We start from the raw sequence: 17690 nt of genomic DNA on the forward strand, positions 1-17690 counted from the left end.
CCCCAACACTTGCCACGGCACGGCTACAAAGGATGGGCACTTGTCTTATCTACTTACCAGTGCAAAATTGCATTTCGTTCTTCTGAGAATCATGGAACTGTTGATGTGCTTTCCAGACTTCCATTACACCACAGCTCCACAACTCTTAAGTGAAGCCACTGCTTTTAATGTAAACCAGATAGACATGTTACCTGTTAAAGTGGCTCAAATTCGACTTGAAACACAGAAGGATGCTGTGCACTTGAGTTTATTTGTACACACAAAAGTTGCCGTGCACCACAAGAAATGTCTCCTGAGCTTAGGCCTGTATAGATTTGAGCTGATTCTGCAAGACCATTGTACGTTACGGGGAATCAGAGTTGTTATGCCTCTCAAATTCCAAACATGCATTAGCATTGGTTCGTCTACATGTCTGGTGGCCAAACATGGATAAAGATATGAAAGACATGACCAGTGAGCGCCTGCCTTTCATGACAAGAAATGAAGTCCTTTCCTGCACCTGCCCATTGCATCTGTGGACTTGGCCCGACGATCCAAGGCAGTCTTCATGTGCACTTTTCGGACATACATTTTTGATTTTGGCAAATTCCCAAAGAAAGTGGCCTTATTTTATTACCATAAAATCGACTACATCAACAAGACCATTGATGCTCTCCATAATATGTTCATTACTTTTGGATTGCAGGAGTAGTTTGTGTCTGACAATGGCACAACGTTCACATCATGTGAATTACAAACATTCCTGAACAACAATGGGATCAATCAGATTCTCATCTTACCTTACCACCCATCCTCAAATGATGAAGAAGAGTGCTTCATATATACATTCAAAGCGGCCATAGTAAAGGAGAATATGCAAACAGATTGGAATTTGAAACGGAAAGACCTTTTTGATGTATTGTAACACTCCACATTCAACAGCTGATGTTTGGAAGATGACTGCATATCAGGATGGATTTGCTATGTAGTGGGCTGGATCTCAAACAACGTACAGGAGTAAGTTCGAGAACCTAGTAGCATGGTGCAACGACAACAATCTCCCTTAATATCAGCAAAACTAAGGAGCTAGTCATTGACTTTAGGAAGCAAAGTATCTTACACACCCCTGTCTGTATCAATGGTGCCGAGGTGGAGATGGTTGGCGGCTTCAAATTCCTGGGTGTAGGAATCACCAATAATCTGTCGAGGTTCACCCATATCAATGCTGCAACCAAGAAAGCGCAACAGCGCCTATACTTCCTCAGGAAACTAAGGAAATTTGGCATGTCCACATTGACTCTTACCAATTTTTACGGATGCACCATAGAAAGCTTCCTATCTGGCTGCATCATGCATCACAGCCTGGTATGGCAACTGGTTGGCCCAGGACCGTAAGAGATTACAGAGAGTCGTGAACGCAGCCCAGTCCATCAAGCGAACCTGCCTCCCATCCAATGACTCTGCCAATACCTCCCGCTGCCGTGGGGAAGCAGGCAGCATAATCGAAGACCCCTCCCATTTCCAACCTCTTTCATCGGGGAGAAGATACAAAAGTCTGAGAACATGCACGGACAGATTTAAAAGGAGCTTTTTCCCCACTTACCAGACTCCAGAATGGCCCTCCTATGGACTGAACTGATCTCTCTACTCACCTTCTTTACTGTTGTAGCACTATGTATGCTTCACCCGATGTCCATGTATTTGCATTGTGTATTTATCATATGGCCTATGTTTTTCATGACGGGAACGATCTGCCTGGACTGTACACAGAACAATATTTTTCACTATACCTCGGTACACGTGACAAATTTAAATCAAATCAAATTTGAAAGAAAAGATTGGTTCAAAGTAACTTGATCAGAAAAGGTCACATGATAGAAGTAAAGCAGCTCGCAAATTAAATTTGGATTAGCCTGTTTGGTTTAAAAATTATGGTGGAACACCAGTGACTCCTGGGAAGATTCACTATAATCTTATTGTCACAAGTAGGCTTACATTAACACTGCAATGAAGTTACAGTGAAAAGCCCCTAGTCGCCCCATTCCGGTGCCTATTTGGGTACACCGGAGAATTTAGAATGTCCAATTCAACTATTAGCATGTCTCTCTGGACTTGTGGGAGGAAACAAGAGCACCCGGAGGAAACCCACGCAGAACGGGGCAGAATGTGCAGTCAGTGATCCAAGCCGGAAATCGAACCTGTGAGCTGTGAAGCAACAGTGCTACCCACTAAATGCTAATAAGCATCGAGGACCATTGCCCTATGATGTTGAATCTTCCTGTGGGATCTGGAAGAGACACACTGACTAGATTTGGGAAATCAAATTGAAAGAATCAATTTTCTAGGGACCTTTGGTCATAGTGGAAGATTTCCGGAGACATCTCCAGAAATCTGAATTGATTGAACTGAGAAACCTGTGGCACCTGTAGCTGCAACTAGTGAACCTGAACAGAAACAACTGGAACTGCAGAACCTTCTATTTCCAAGCAAACAATGCTTAAGCCAACACACCTCTCTAGACCAAAGTGGATTTGCAAACCATCTGACTGATTTTCTTCCTGGTTAAAGGGCGAAGAGAATGTGATGTTTGTGTCTAAAGTTAATATTTTTGTAAAAGACCATTTTAGTTGAAAAGAAGTACTATTTAAAAAAACCTACCAGAAGGGTGTGCCAATAAACAAAGTCCCGGATGCATCCTTATTTTGGAGTGGAAAGAATAAAATATATTTCTGGTTTTTTTCATGGGAAGATGGGAAGTTCAGTCTAAAAGCAGAGGTGTGTGTTTGTATTTAATTGTTCAGAAGTGACAAAACTCTTCAGTGGTAATTGCAAACTTGTGCTTGATTGATTAATCCACTAGAAGTTGAAATGTAATTGATTTACTTGTTCAAATACTTCTAAGTGCTTCTGTTCTATTTGGCAATTTTGAAATGTTCATTATAGATAGGGGAGATGGTGGCACAGTGGCAGTGTCACTGGGCTAGTGTTCTAGAGGCCTGAGCTACAGCTGTGTGGGCATGGGTTGAAATACCACCATGGCAGCTGGTGGAATTTAAATCCTGTTATTAAAGCTTTAATATAAAGCTAATCTTGGAAATAGTGACCACAACTCGCCTGATTTCACTAATGAAACTTTATAGAAAGAAATCTGCTGTCCTTGCGTGGCTTGGCGCACATGTGACGGCAGACCCACAGCAAAGGAGTTGACTCTTAACTGCCTTCTGAACTGGCAAAGCACTCCGTTCAAAGGTAATTGGCGATGGGCAACAAATGTTGGCCTTGCTAGCGATGCCCACACCCCATGAAAAAATGTAAAAACATTTCAATGCATTCACTGTAGATTAAGTAAGTAAAGTCGCCATAGCCCCAGATGAGGGGGAGTCATCGTCTCCCTTTGAGGGTGTTTTAACCTGAGGATCACTACACTCCAGGCGAGGGGCAAGGTTGAGAAGGCAGGGCCTTCATGAATAACCTCTGCATTAAACCTGCGATGTTGATCTTGCTCTGCAACATGAACTAGCTTTTAATTTAAAAAAAATTCATTTATGGGATGCGAGTGTTGCTGGTTAGGCCAGCGTTTATTGCTCATCCATAGTTGCCGTTCAGAAGGTCGAGATGTGTTGCCTTCTTGAACCGCTGCAGTCCTTGATGTATACCCCCGTGTTAGAGAAGGAATTCCAGGATGTTGCCCCACCAACAGTGAAAGAATGGCGATATATTTCCAAGTCCAGATGGTGAGTGACTTGGAGGGGAACCTCCAGGTGGTGGGGTTTCCCAGGTATCTGCGGCTCCTGTTCTTCTGGATGGTGGTGGTTATGGGTTTGGGAGGTGCTATCTAAGGAACCTTGGTGAGTTCATGCAGTGCATCTTGTAGATGGTACACACAGGTGTCACTGTTCATCGGTGGTGGAGGGTTTGAATGTTTGTGGAAGGAGGAGCAATCAAGTGGCTGCTTTATCCTGGATGATATTTAGCTTCTTGAGTGAAGTTAGAGGTGTACTCGCAGGCAAGTGGAGAGTATTCAATTACACTCCCCAATTGTGCCTTATAGATGGTGGAGAGGGGCAGCACGGTGGCCTAGTGGTTAGCACAGATGCCTCACGGCGCTGAGGTCCCAGGTTAGAATCCCGGCTCTGGGTCACTGTCCGTGTGGAGTTTGCACATTCTCCCCGTGTCTGCATGGGTTTCGCCCCCACAACCTAAAAAATGTGCAGAGTAGGTGGATTGGCTACGCTAAATTGCCCCTTAATTGGAAAAAATAATTGGGTAATCTAAATTTTTTTTAAAAAAAAAGATGGTGGAGAGTCTGTCTGTGTGTGGTCAGGAGGTGAGTTACTCGTCGTAGGGTTCCGAGCATTTGACCTGCCCTGGTAGCCACGTTATTAATATGGCTAGTCCAGTTCAGTTTCTGATCAATGGTAAGGCCCAGGATGTTGATTGAGGGGGATTCAGCGATAATAATGCCATTGAATGTCAAGGATCGGTAGTTAGATCCTCTCTCTTGTAGGAGATGGTCATTGCTGTCCAGCCAACTGAGCTAAATGGCCCCCTGTGGATTAAAGTTCCGTTGGCTGCTTCAATTTTGCTTCTAACCGCCCGTATGTAGCAGTTAGAAAATAAATTAGCAGCCTGCACAGTTTGAATACCTAAGCTGCCATGAACAAAGCTAGCTGTAGTACTTTGCATGGGATTCGGTGTATGTGTAGAGTGCGACAAGAATGTGAAGGTTTTTAAACTGTACATACTGAATTTAATACATTTTATAAATTTGTACTTAAATGATATAACGTGACAGGTGTAAAAGAAACAATATAATGTGTCAGGTGTAAAAGAAACAATATAATGCCAGGTGTAAAAGTTGAAGCTTGCTTAATTCTGTGCTGCAGAATACCTGTACTCACCTTCGAAGAGTATCTCCTAATGTACCAGCGCGTCGGCTTACATCTACCATGTCCTTCGAGTTTGCCATAAATTGTGTAACTTGGGCAGAAAAATGTGGAAAATTACCATCCAGGACATTTGCTGACCACTGTTTATGATTTTTTTAATAAATATTTTTATTTGGTTGGTAACATTTTATACATAAAATAAAACAATGCAGAACAACCCGCTCCCCACCAACACCCCACAACTCAAAGAATCCACTGTCTATGATTTGATGGTTTCATTTTTTACTATAACTTTCATAATTTCCTGTTCCTCATTGGACAGTTACATGGGGCTGCCAAACATTATTGGAACTGATGATACATTTGTCCTTTGTATGTCTAGCGTTCTTCAAGCCATTAGGAAGACTATTTGTGATTGGGAAGTTGGACAAGAGCCAGTAAATGATCCTGCGCTCCGAGGGGAGAAAGATCCAAGAGGCGGCTTTGAAATCAAGGTTTCACCCCGGGCAGTTGGACCGTCCAGTACCCAGGTGTTTCTTCTCTGCAGACCTCTTGTTGATAATCTCAGGTTCAAATAAGTTAACTTGAACTCCAAACTATTAATTGAGCTCTGAATTGTACGCTGAACAATTGTGATTTCCTCAATTTCCTCGTGGTTACGTGAGGCAAGGGTAGCTGGAACTTAAAATGTTGCTGCTTTCGATTCTCTATGTCGTCTGCAGACCATCAGCTGGTGGGAAGTATGAGGAGGAGCAAATTTGCAGGGAAACTAGACACACAATCATTGTACAGTAGTTACATTACCCAGATTTGGACTGGGATTGAGGTAGTGTAAAGGGCAGAGAGGGGCAAGTCTTCCTAGATTGTGTTCAGGAGACATTTCTACAGTATGTGTCCAGTCCAACAAGAAAGGGGACACTGCTGGATCTGGTTCTTGGAAATATGGTGGGCCAGGTAGATCAAATGTCAGTGGGAGACCATTTAGAAGGCAGTGGTCATTGAATCATAAGATTAAGATGGCAGGAAAAAAGAACAATGGGTAATCCAGAGTAAGAGTTAACTGGGGGAGAGCCGACAATGGGACAGAAACTGAGCTGGGCCGGTTTAGACTGGAACCAAAGCTTGGCCGGAAAAACTGTAGCTGAACAATGGGCTATCTCCAAAAGTGAAATGGTTCGGGCACAATCAAGGTATACTCCCTTGAATGGCAAAGGAAGAGCAAACAAATCCAGAGATCCCTGGATGAAAAAGAGAGAGAAATTAAGGTAAGGAAGAAAAAGTATGATTATGACAGGTGTCAGGTAGAAAATACAATCTAGCACCAGGCTGAATTCAGAAGGGAGGTAAAGTGGGATGATGAGAAAAAACTGGCAGCTAACATAAAGGGAAACCCAAAGTATTCTTTGGCACATGAGTAAAAGGATGACAAAAAGAGGAACAGGCCTGATTAGGGACCAAAAGGGGGATTTACATATCGAGGCAGGGGTCACGGCTGAGGTGTTTACATCTATCTTTTTTTGTTTATAAATTTAGAGTACCCAATTATTATTTTTTACAATTAAGGGGCAATTTAGCATGGCCAATCCACCTACCCTGCACATCTTTGGATTGTGGGGGCGGAACCCACGCAAACATGGGGAGAATGTGCAAACTCCACACGGACAGTGACTCAGAGCTGGGATCGAACCTGGCACCTCGGCGCCCTGAGGCAGCAGTGATACCCACTGCACCACCGTGCTGCCCGTTTGCATCTGTCTTTACCGAGGAAGCTGATGCCACCCGGGCCATGGTGACAGAGGAGGAAACTCTCACTAGAAAGGGTCAATAGCATTTGATACAGTGCTGCACCAGAGATTTGTGAGAAAGGTCATAGTTCATGGAATAAAATAAAATGACAGCCGGAGCCTCATAACTTCCAGGTTCGTCAGCATCGCATTTAGGGGGTAGTCCTAGATGCGCTGGAATCCACCTAGGATGTTCTCATCTGAGGGTTTACCTGCCAATAGCCCAAAGGTGCTAACTTCCTCTGGACATTGGCGCTGCACTGGGAACCATCTGACAGGAGTGATTTAAATCACTAACTTTGGATGCCAGTTTTACTCTGATAATTAATCTGAAAGAGTTGGAGGGGCAAAAAATAATTTAAACACCCAGGCCCAGCCTCACATGGGATTACCCGCACAAACATGATCCCCCAAGGGACACAACACACCCGGCACCTCTTCCATCAGCTGGAGTATATGTACAGTCCTAGACGTCACACCATAGGAAGGATGTGAATGCATTGGAGAGAATGCAGATGAGGATTAAACAAGAATGGTTCCAGGGATGAGAAACTTCAGTGCTGAAAGTAGGTTAGAGAAGTTGGGACTGTTCTCCTTGGAGAGAAGAAGGCAGAGAGGAGATTTGATGGAGAGGAGAGGAGATTATTGGTGGACAGAACAGATAGGGAGACAGTCTTTTGGTAAAAAGATTGAGAATGAGTGGGCACAGATTTAAAGTGTTTTGCGAAAGAAGTAAATGCGGTGTGAGAAAAAGCTTTTTCCCACAACAAATGGTTTGGTTGAGAATGCACTGCCAGGAAGTGTGGTGGAGGTAGGTTCAATCAGAGTATTCAAGAGGGCATTCGATTGTTTCTTTGAATAGAAATAATGTGCAGGGTTATGGAGAAAAGGCAGGAGAATGGCACATTCAGAGAGCCAGTGCAGACACAATGGACTGAGTGGCCTCCTTCTGCACAGTAACAATTCTGTACTTCTGAATATCCCTTACTGACACTTGATCCTTAATGTGGCTTTTTGTCAATTAGCTCTAAAATTGAAATTATGAAAAGTTAAGCATCATTGTTTGTGCTTTATGAATATTAATTTATATCCAATTAATGCTTTGTCTTGCTTGAACTGCAATCGAAAAGTTATTAACATTGAAATCCTTAATTAAAAAGTTACTAACAACAAATGCTTAACCTGGGCTGTGCCATTTTGACTGGAGAGGGGCAATCGGTTAAATTTTAGTTCTATGGGACTTGATTTATAATTATTTTTAAAACCCTGTAAACTACCAGTATAAGTTAAAGCTATTACTTCTCCCCAGATATTACTGTGTAGTGTTTTGCTTTTGTAGCTGTATAATTACAGAATATCATGGTGCATATGCTTTAAGCAATTTTGTTCATGTACCTTGTACCTGGCAAATTTTGATATGGACAGTTAAAAATTTAGACAATCGAATCAACTCACACTTGAAATTTCCTGCAAATTTTGAAGGAATTTTGCTTGCCTCTCCTACTCACATCTTGAAAATATGAAGATGGTCTCTGTCCATTTTTTCCTTTTTAGCATGCATTATAATTATCTTAATAGCTCCTTGCCAGTTTCTGCCTCCTGATGGGAAAAATGCCAAATCAACCAATCGCACCAGTGCTGTTTAATTAATTATCCTATCCCGACCATAACAGTGTTGTATTTTAAGGGGTAATTTCCTTTTAATTGCAACTTACATTGCTTGCTCTAGTAACACTGTGGAACATGGTAGCCCTAACATTAACCAAATTCTTTTCTGTTGCTACTTAACCAAGCTCTCACTCTCTGCTTTTCTTCCTAACTCTTAATGTCTGCTCTTGCCAACTGGGTTTAGTTATACATGGTGCGTACCATGGCAGAGTCATTGCTATCTGGAGAGCTAGCGAAGCAACTAAAATCTCTGGGACTGGACAAAACACTCATTGCGATGAACACTTTTCTGAGGCGGTCCTACATCTATCCAACCATTTTAAACTTTGGTGGTAAGAAGAAAGCCTATTTTACTTTGTTGCTGAAAGAAAGTCCGATTGTTCCATCGTCTAAAGGTTGAATATTCTGGAGTAAACTCCTTTTCTATAGCTGCAATGTGGAAATAGAATATTAATTTAAAACATCAATTTGTTTTTACTTGCATCTGAAAATATATTGCTGTAGCAAAAATAAATCTGATCTGGTGGACAGTGACCCCCAATGGTGGAACAGTTGGGCTTTCTCCCATTAAATGTATAATGACTAATGTGCCCTTTACTTTTTCTTTGTTTTGTTTTACGTTTCCTGTTGGTGTAGCTCTACATGGTTAGAACTATGCTAGAGTCCCTCATTGCTGACAAAAGTGGCGCAAAGAAAACCTTGAGAAGTAGTCTTGAGGGCCCCACCATTTTGGCGATAGAAGAATTTCACCGGCATTCATTCTTCTACACACACTTGCTCAATTTCAGTGGTAAGATATTGCTTCCACAGGAGACAGTGGGGTGGGGTAGCTTGTATTTTGACCATATGCCATTAGAGATGTCTGAATTTATTCTCAAACCTGTTAACGGGAATGTGAAGGAATGCAGAGAAGCTGAAGCAAATATTTTAATTGCAGGATCACTAAATGAATATTCACTTTTGTTGCTTAGTTTTAATTGATAAAATTCCATTTTTAAATTCTCACTATGCCAGTGTAAGAAATAGCAGCTGGAGTAGGCTTTCCGGCTCCTCGCCATTCAGTGGGGTGATAACTGATCTTCTACCTCAACTCCTTTCCTGCCTCATCTGCCATGTCTCCTAATTCACTTAGAGCATATGGATTCAATCAGCTTAAGATGTGAAATCTTTAACACAGCTGAATTTGAAATCTGTGTCAATATCCAGCAACACTAAAATACCTTCAGTTGTTTTTGATAAAATGGGAGCCAATAAAGCTTGTGGTTGTTTAATGGAGTGACTATGTATATATTATATATATGTACTTTTTTATAAATTTAGAGTACCCAATTAATTTTTTTCCATCCAATTAAGGGGCAATTTAACGCGACCAATCCACCTGCCCTGCACATCTTGGGTTGTGGGGATGAAACCCACACAAACATGGGGAGAATGTGCAAACTCCACACGGACAGTGCCCAAAGCCGGGATCGAACCTGGGAACTCAGCGCTGTGAGACAGCAGTGCTAACCACTGCGCCACTGCTGCCCTGAGTGACTAGATATTTTGCCTGTTGTTGTCAGAGATACCAATTTTGTGGTTGGTAACAGTCCATTTGCATCATTCTTCCTGCCCGCCCCCAAACCAAGATTTGGCTAATTTTCTTGAATAGGATTTTGTTGTTGTTGAATTTTCACCACTTTCAAATAACTGAACAATTTCAAGTGGAGCTACTGCATTGAAACCAAATTATTTATGTGCAGAAAGGCGGGGAAAGTGTAATGGTGGATTCAATTGGTAAGTTGATTGACTAAAATCTATCCACCAGTAGATCTGACCAAAGAGCACATGACACGTATTTATCTAAATGAGGAGTATCATAAACCCTTATTTAGTTATGCTAGAAATTAATCATTTTACAAACATTAAAATATTACAACTATGGAAGCTGTACAATGAGCGTAAGACATTGATATTTAATAAATTCATATGGCAAGTTTCATTTTCCATGTTAGAAGTGATTTAGTTTTCTGGTGAGCAAAGCTATGAATGTGAGGACTGTTCTAATTATTTTAGGCCTTTGTTCATTGGTAGCAAAGCACACAGTTCTGTGGTTCATGGTTGATGAAAGCACGGCACTTTCAAATAACCAAGGTCCTCTGGAAAAAAAATTGTATCTTTAAATCTCTATCTCACAGGGTGAATATTACAGACACTTCACTTGGGCTCACTGTGCCTAAAATTGTATCTTGTTTACTTGTACAAAGTGATTTATAAATTTATAGCAGGGGCCATCTCAACCTTTTTTGATGTGACAAATACATAGCAAGAAGAATTTCATCAATGCATTAAAGTCAATCTTCAATGGCTGGATAAACACGAGTTGTGATATATTCTTCCCCCACATCAGCTGACTGCATTTTTGTATCCTTTCCCCTAATTTCAAGTAAAATTTGGATGATTGATCAAGGAGATATATAAACTTTGTTTCTTGTAGGCGACATATGTTTAAAATTCTTCTTTCAAGATCTCTCTTACACAAGGTGGAGAAGCTAGTGTTATGGGCCAGGGTTTAGAGAACACTAAAGTATATCATGAAGTTAGGGCAGCATGGTAGCATTGTGGTTCGCACAATTGCTTCACAGCTCCAGGGTCCCAGGTTCGATTCCCGGCTTGGGTCACTGTGCGGAGTCTGCACATTCTCCCCGTATGTGCATGGGTTTCCTCCAGTGCTCCGGTTTCCTCCCACAGTCCAAAGATGTGCAGATTGGGTGGATTGGCCATGCTAAATTGCCCCTAGTGTCCACAATTGCCCTTATTGGTGGGTTACTGGGTTATGGGGATAGGGTGGGGTGTTGACCTTGGGTAGGGTGTTCTTTCCAAGAGCCGGTGCAGACTCGATGGGCTGAATGGCCTCCTTCTGCACTGTAAATCCTATGATTCTATAAGTTCACCTGACCTACAACTGTTTATAGATTTTGGTTATGAGGAGCATAAGGGTCTACTCTTCAGGTGTTATGCAACAGAGGCCTCAAGCTTTCTTTAATTTAAATTCTTGAAATCCGAAAACAAAGTTTATTCAACAACTTCAGTTCACATTTTATAAACATACTAAGCATTTTTATCAACTACAAACATGCATCCCCCACACCGCTACAGTACTCTATATTTAACCCTTAATATCTTCCCTTTTTCTGATTCACTCAAGTAACAACATCCATAAATCAGACAATCCCTTGTTCAGAAAACAGTAGGTTTGAATTCTTTACAGAAAACAGGTATCACTTTTAAATTACCAAGTGATCTGGACATCTTTTAACATATAGAGACCAAAATAAACCTCCTTTGTCTGAATGCAGCTCCCAACTGTCTAAAACGAAAGTAAAACAGTGCCACAAACAGCTCCCAGCTCAAAACGAAAGTAAAAGACAGAACCACAGCCCAGCCCCACCCATCCAATGACATCACTGAAGCTATTTGATAAACACATATTTCTTAAAGGGACATTCCCATGTCTTAAAGAGACATTTCCATGACACTAAGGAGACTGCAATTGAGTTGTAAACTTGATCACGACTTGTGTCTGGCTTCTGTCAGATGAAACCATGCTGCTGTTGGTCAGATTATTGTCTGCAGCAGTCAGTGCAGGTGTTAATCCAGTCATAAAAAGTGATAGCGCTTTCCCTTTGACTTGCATTTTGGTATAAATTAGTAATAACATGGAGCAACAGCCGTAGAAAGCTGTGTGCCTGCCATCAACTCCCATCAACTGTGCCCAAACTTCAGAAATTAACAAATATAGGACTGGGAAATGGAAATAGATGTTTGTTTTTATGTGTACTTACTCTGGAATTGGACAACGTATTTATCATAGATATGAGCATAGTATACAAAGAACAGATGATGAAAAATATTTTGCATGTAACAACATGAAGCTTAGTAAAAACTTGCAATACTTTTTGCGATGCCTTCCTTTTTAAGCCAAGTTTATAATTTGTACTATAATACTTCATGGAAATATGGGCTTATGACTTAGGAAATGCATTATATAAAATAAAATTTGTAGCTTGTTCCCTCCTTTTAAAGATTTTTTAAACAAACAATACTGGTTTATTTTCTTTCAATGTTAACATTGTTTAGTAAATCAGACAGTTTTATTCATCAATTTCACTATCTTGCAAACATCTTTTTTGAAAATAGCTTTAAAGTGTACAATACAAATGTATTATCTATTTCTAATCATTAAAAATGTATAATTGTCTATTGGTACAAGTTTATCTCCATTTGATGATTTGTTGCCTTTGAACTTCTTTCTTAAGAAACTCTTCAGCATTGCTGTGATCTGTCCCAGCTTTGGTTCAGAGAATTCTTCCTTGAATTGACAATGGGAAGAAGGATTCAGTTTCCGATTGAGATGTCAATGCCCTGGATTTTGACTGACCATATTTTGGAGACCAAAGAAGCCTCCATGATGGAGTAAGATTTAATTAATTTCATTATCACCGTACTCCATGCTAAAAGGATTTTATTTCAGTAAAGTTCAGTAAATGAAGATGGTTTATGTTTCATATTTCCTCCGCCGCTGCCAGCTAACAATATTAGAAGTGAGCTTCAGCCTTGAATGATATTGTTGAAAGTAAGCATGCAGATGCTGCAAGGTGATAAAGAATGAAAGCGGCATGTTATCCTTCATAGCGAGAGGATCCGAGTACAGGAACAGGAGCGTCTCGCTGCAATTATACAGGACCTTGATGAGGCCACAACTGTAATATTGTGTGCAGTTTTGGTCTCCTTATCTGAGGAAGGATGTTCTTACTATAGAGGGAGTGCAGCAAAGGTTTACCAGACTGATTCCTGGGATGGCAAGACTTTCTTATGAGGAGAGATTGAGTCGGTTCAGATTATCTTTGCTGGAGTTCAGAAGAATGAGGGGGGGGGGATCTCGTAGAAACCTATAAAATTCGAACAAGACTAGGTAGATGCAAGAAAGGCGTTCCCAGTGGAGGGAGAGTCCAGAACCAGGGGTCACAGTCTATGAATATGGGGTAAACCTATTCGGACTGAGATGAGAAGAACCCAGAGAGTGGTGAGCCTGTGGAATTTGCTACCACAGAAATTGTTGAGCTCAAATCATTGTATGTTTTCAAGAAGGAGTTAGATATAGCTTGTCGGGTTAAAGGAATGAAAGGATATGGGGTGGACGTGGGAACAGGCCACTGTTTTTAGCCTTCCTTAGGCTCGGATGATGTAAGAGGACTGGAGAATTGGATGCTGAGGCTCGAAGTGCCTGATCCTCGTTTCTATGTTTCTGAGAGCGGATCTGAGCTGAATAAGTTGGAGTCGAAGGTTGGCAGGGAGGACAGCAGCTAAACAATGGGCTACCATCAAAGAAGAGATAGTTTAGACACTGCCTCCCACCTGGTTTCAACCTGTCAGCCAACATTGGGCACTCCTAAACCATTTCCACACTGGCCAAGATCTTTCTGCAGTGAATTGCCACAAGTGGGGCCTTGCAGAGAACCCAAACTGCAGCTGTGGTGCACCGCATCAATCACTCACATCGTTGAAGACTGCCCCCTGACAAAATTCAGTGAAGGGCTCAGAGAGCTCCATTTAGCCACAGTGGCAGTTGTTGCCTAGCTTGGTGATTACGGCATTCTCTTTTTAAAACAAAAAGTTAAGACATATTCCCTTGAAAGGGAAAGGTAGGACGAACCAAACCAGAACTCTCTGGATGACAAAGGAAATAGAAAGTAGGATGAAAAAGGAAACGTGCTTATGGCAGAAAATATATTGTTAAGAGGGAAGTGAAGAAGCAAAGAGGGTGTATCAAGAGACACTGGCAACCGACGTGGAAGGGAATCCCGAAATCGTCCTTGGGCAAGGAAACAGTAATAGGGTGATAACAGGAGGCGGTGATGGGGATCAAAAAGGGGTGATACAGATGAGCTTACAGCATCATCATGGAATTACCTATTCAGTGCATTCATAATTGGAGGAATTTGCAAAACAATCATGGAATGATCTGACTTTTTGCACAAGCAATGTCCACAGTTTATTCCAAAACGTGAACTTTGCTTCTCTATCCAGGTGTTTTACATGCAGTGACAAGTCACCTACATACCTTAACTTGACCCTGAGGTTAGGTGGATTGGCCTTGATAAATTGCCCTTCGTGACCAAAAAGGTTAGGAGGGGTCATTGGGTTACGGGGATAGGGTGGAAGTGAGGGCTTAAGTGGGTCGGTGCAGACCCGATGGACCGAATGGCCTCCTTCTGCACTGTATGTTCTATGTTTATGCTCAGGCAATCAGTTTTACGAGTATAACTCGTAGATCATCAACTGATTCTATCCTGCCCCAAAGGTCACATTCCTTAGTTTATCACAGACTGCCCTGTAGGCTAGTCATAAACCTCCTGGTTTGGCCAGAAGGCCACATTTCCTACTATGTCCATTCTATTTTATTTTGTTGCAAACACTTTTAAAACTTATACCTTCATCTTAGCCAAGCCTGGATGATCCCATGATGCATCCTGATATGCCACTTCAGCCAGACTGCTAATCATATTATCGGGAAATATGTTTTGGGTTAACCATAACAATTTCTTCTTTGCAGGTATGTATTATATTCCTTGGACCTTTACAATGACAGTGCCCATTATGCACTTACTAAATTCAAGAAACAATTCCTTTATGATGAGATTGAAGCGGAGGTAATTATTGGTTAATTTATTCCTTCAAAAATCATAAGTATTTTTTATTTTTCATTTTTCCAATCATCTAATTCACCATTGATAAGCTTTTTTATACTTGTGTTGAATTTCATTGGATAAATCTTGTGGCAGATGGTAATTGTGGAAAATTTGTGCCTTTTTTTTAGGTAAACCTTTGTTTTGACCAATTTGTATACAAGTTGGCTGACCAAATATTTGCTTACTACAAGATTTTGGCAGGAAGGTATTGTTGAAGGCCATTATTCAGATCTTTTAAAATATCCAATAAAGGTTACTACATTGGATATATTTTACAATATCATCTGTACAATTTTTATAGCCTTCTTTTAGACAAGCGGCTGCGAGCAGAGTGCAAGAACCAAGGAGCTAATATACCAACTCCTCCATCGAATAGATATGAGACTCTATTGAAACAAAAGCATGTACAGGTAAGAGTCCCTTTTTTTCCCATTATTGAGACACCAGAGTAAAAGCCCAAGCCCAGACTGCATGCAGCATCATAGTGAAAAAGTGAACGATAGCTACGATAACGCTGGGTCTCGTCCCAAGATAGTATTTTGAGCAAAAGCTTGCCAATCCAATTACTTAACGCGAACTTCATAAGTTGGTGTAAAATTTAAAATGTTGCAATAAACAAGATTGATAAATCTCCAGTAATTCAAAATTTAAAAACAACTTCTAGCTTGGAAAACAGTATTTCTGTGTCATTAAAATGATTATAGAGTTCATTTTAACTGACTTTTTAAATGTAAATTTTGATAGTTTGGAGACACTGTTGTAACAGGCAAAATGCTGGACTCTGGACATTGCATTTATAATAAAGGCGGAACTCTTTTAAAAAAATGGTTAAGAGAGGGAGGATAGTAGTGGGGCTGAGGGGGGGGGGGGTGGATAGGGATTTAGGGTTGTTGCTGTTACTTTGTGAAAATAAAAATTACAAACTTTGTATGATATAGTTAAGCCGTTGTATGTAAGAATTTGATGATGTTTGGAACAAAATATATATTTTAAAAAATATTTAAAAAACCCCAGAAATGCTGGAAATATCTGTAGAGGGAGAGAAACCGTCAAACCTCTCAGGACAAGGACTTTTGCTCAAACCCTGCTACACCTCAACCATTTCCCAGTTCTGATGAAGTGATGTGTAAGATAAAAATCAGGTGTGTGATAGGGTGGAAAATGGAAGCGAATGAATGACAGAAAAGGTAGTCTTACAGGGCCAAAGTGATGTGGCAAGAACAGAAAGAAAGAAACAAAAGGTGTGCTGAGAGCAGGTGTGCTGCTGTCTGAAAATAAAAATAAGTACAGAAAAGAGAAAATCCAAACCTGCAAAGAAAGGGAAGCAAAATGGAATGTATCAAACTGATTAAATCATCCTCACTGGCTACAAAAATTACATCTGATGTGTTTGGAAGGTTGGTTAATCATGCGAATACCATATTGTGAGGGGGCTAGTCAATACTAAAGAGGACTGCAAAGAATTACAGGAGGGCGTTAATGAACTTGCAGAATGTGTCATTAACTGACAAATGAAGTTCAGCATAGATAAATATGAACAATGCATATCGGTAGGAAGAACGGAGAGGTCAGTTATTACTTGGGAGGTGGGTGGTGGAACAAAAAGGGATCGCTGAATACAAATACACAAATCACTAAAAATTGCGCCACGGGTTAGCAAGGCCATACAAGAAGAGCCAGGCTTTATTCCTGGAGGGATAGAACTGAAAAGTAGTTAAGTTATGCTAAACCTTGGATAGACCACACAGAGTGCTCTGTGCAGTAATGGTTCTCATATTATAAAGAGCTTAAAGAGGCACTGGAGAAGATGCAGAAAGTATTTGTAGGATTGATACCAGAAATGTGTGGGTTTACATATAAGGAAACGATTTGATAGGCTTTGTCTCTTGTTTTCGTTGAAAAAAGAAGGCAGACAGGTGGCTTTATCCAGACCTTTCAAATTATGAGAGGGCATAACCAAAAGCCATCAATATAAGATTGTCACCAAGAAATCCAATCCAATCGGGAATTCAGTAGAAATCTCTTTACCCAAACGTCACAAGGCTGTGTAACTCAGGGGCTGGTTTAGCTCACTGGGCTAAATCGCTGGCTTTTAAAGCAGGCCAGCAGCACGGTTCGATTCCCGTACCAGCCTCCCCGGACAGGCGCCGGAATGTGGTGACTAGGGGCTTTTCACAGTAACTTCATTGAAGCCTACTTGTGACAATAAGCGATTTTCATTTCATTTCATTTCATTTTCACTGCCACAGGGAGTGGTGGAAGCAAATAGTACAGATGTATTTAAGGGGAGGTTGGACGAGCAGCGGGAGAAGGGGATAGAGGAATACGATGGTAGATTCGATGAGGAAAAAATAGGAGGCTCCGGTGGAGCATGAATACAATCAAGGGATAGTTAGGCTGAATGGCCTGTTTCTGTGCCATTTATCCTAAGTAATACTTTAAATTTCTTATTACAGCTTCTAGGTAGGTCAATAGACCTCAATCGGCTGATCACTCAAAGAATTTCAGCAGCAATGTACAAATCGCTAGAGTTGGCAATTACAAGATTTGAGAGTGAAGACCTCACCTCCATTGTGGTATGTATGCTGCAACTTAATGGATTGGAGTTCTGTTTAAGTACTGAAACATTTTGTCTGGAT

The 17690-nt window shown here is 41.0% G+C and overlaps 1 protein-coding gene across 1 annotated transcript in view; it reads left to right on the plus strand.

Moving 5' to 3' along the window:
* cyfip1 (cytoplasmic FMR1 interacting protein 1) overlaps positions 1-17690 on the plus strand; it is a 189018-nt gene that overhangs the window by 61516 nt on the left and 109812 nt on the right. Inside the window, exons 11-18 of the mRNA XM_038819028.1 lie at positions 5251-5398; positions 8505-8699; positions 8957-9110; positions 12619-12775; positions 14916-15012; positions 15180-15256; positions 15353-15461; positions 17508-17627. Coding sequence (XP_038674956.1) covers positions 5251-5398; positions 8505-8699; positions 8957-9110; positions 12619-12775; positions 14916-15012; positions 15180-15256; positions 15353-15461; positions 17508-17627 — 1057 coding nt within the window. The remainder of the gene's footprint in view (positions 1-5250; positions 5399-8504; positions 8700-8956; positions 9111-12618; positions 12776-14915; positions 15013-15179; positions 15257-15352; positions 15462-17507; positions 17628-17690) is intronic.

The sequence above is a fragment of the Scyliorhinus canicula genome, chromosome 14, assembly GCF_902713615.1.
Source record: "Scyliorhinus canicula chromosome 14, sScyCan1.1, whole genome shotgun sequence".
NCBI lineage: Eukaryota > Metazoa > Chordata > Chondrichthyes > Carcharhiniformes > Scyliorhinidae > Scyliorhinus > Scyliorhinus canicula.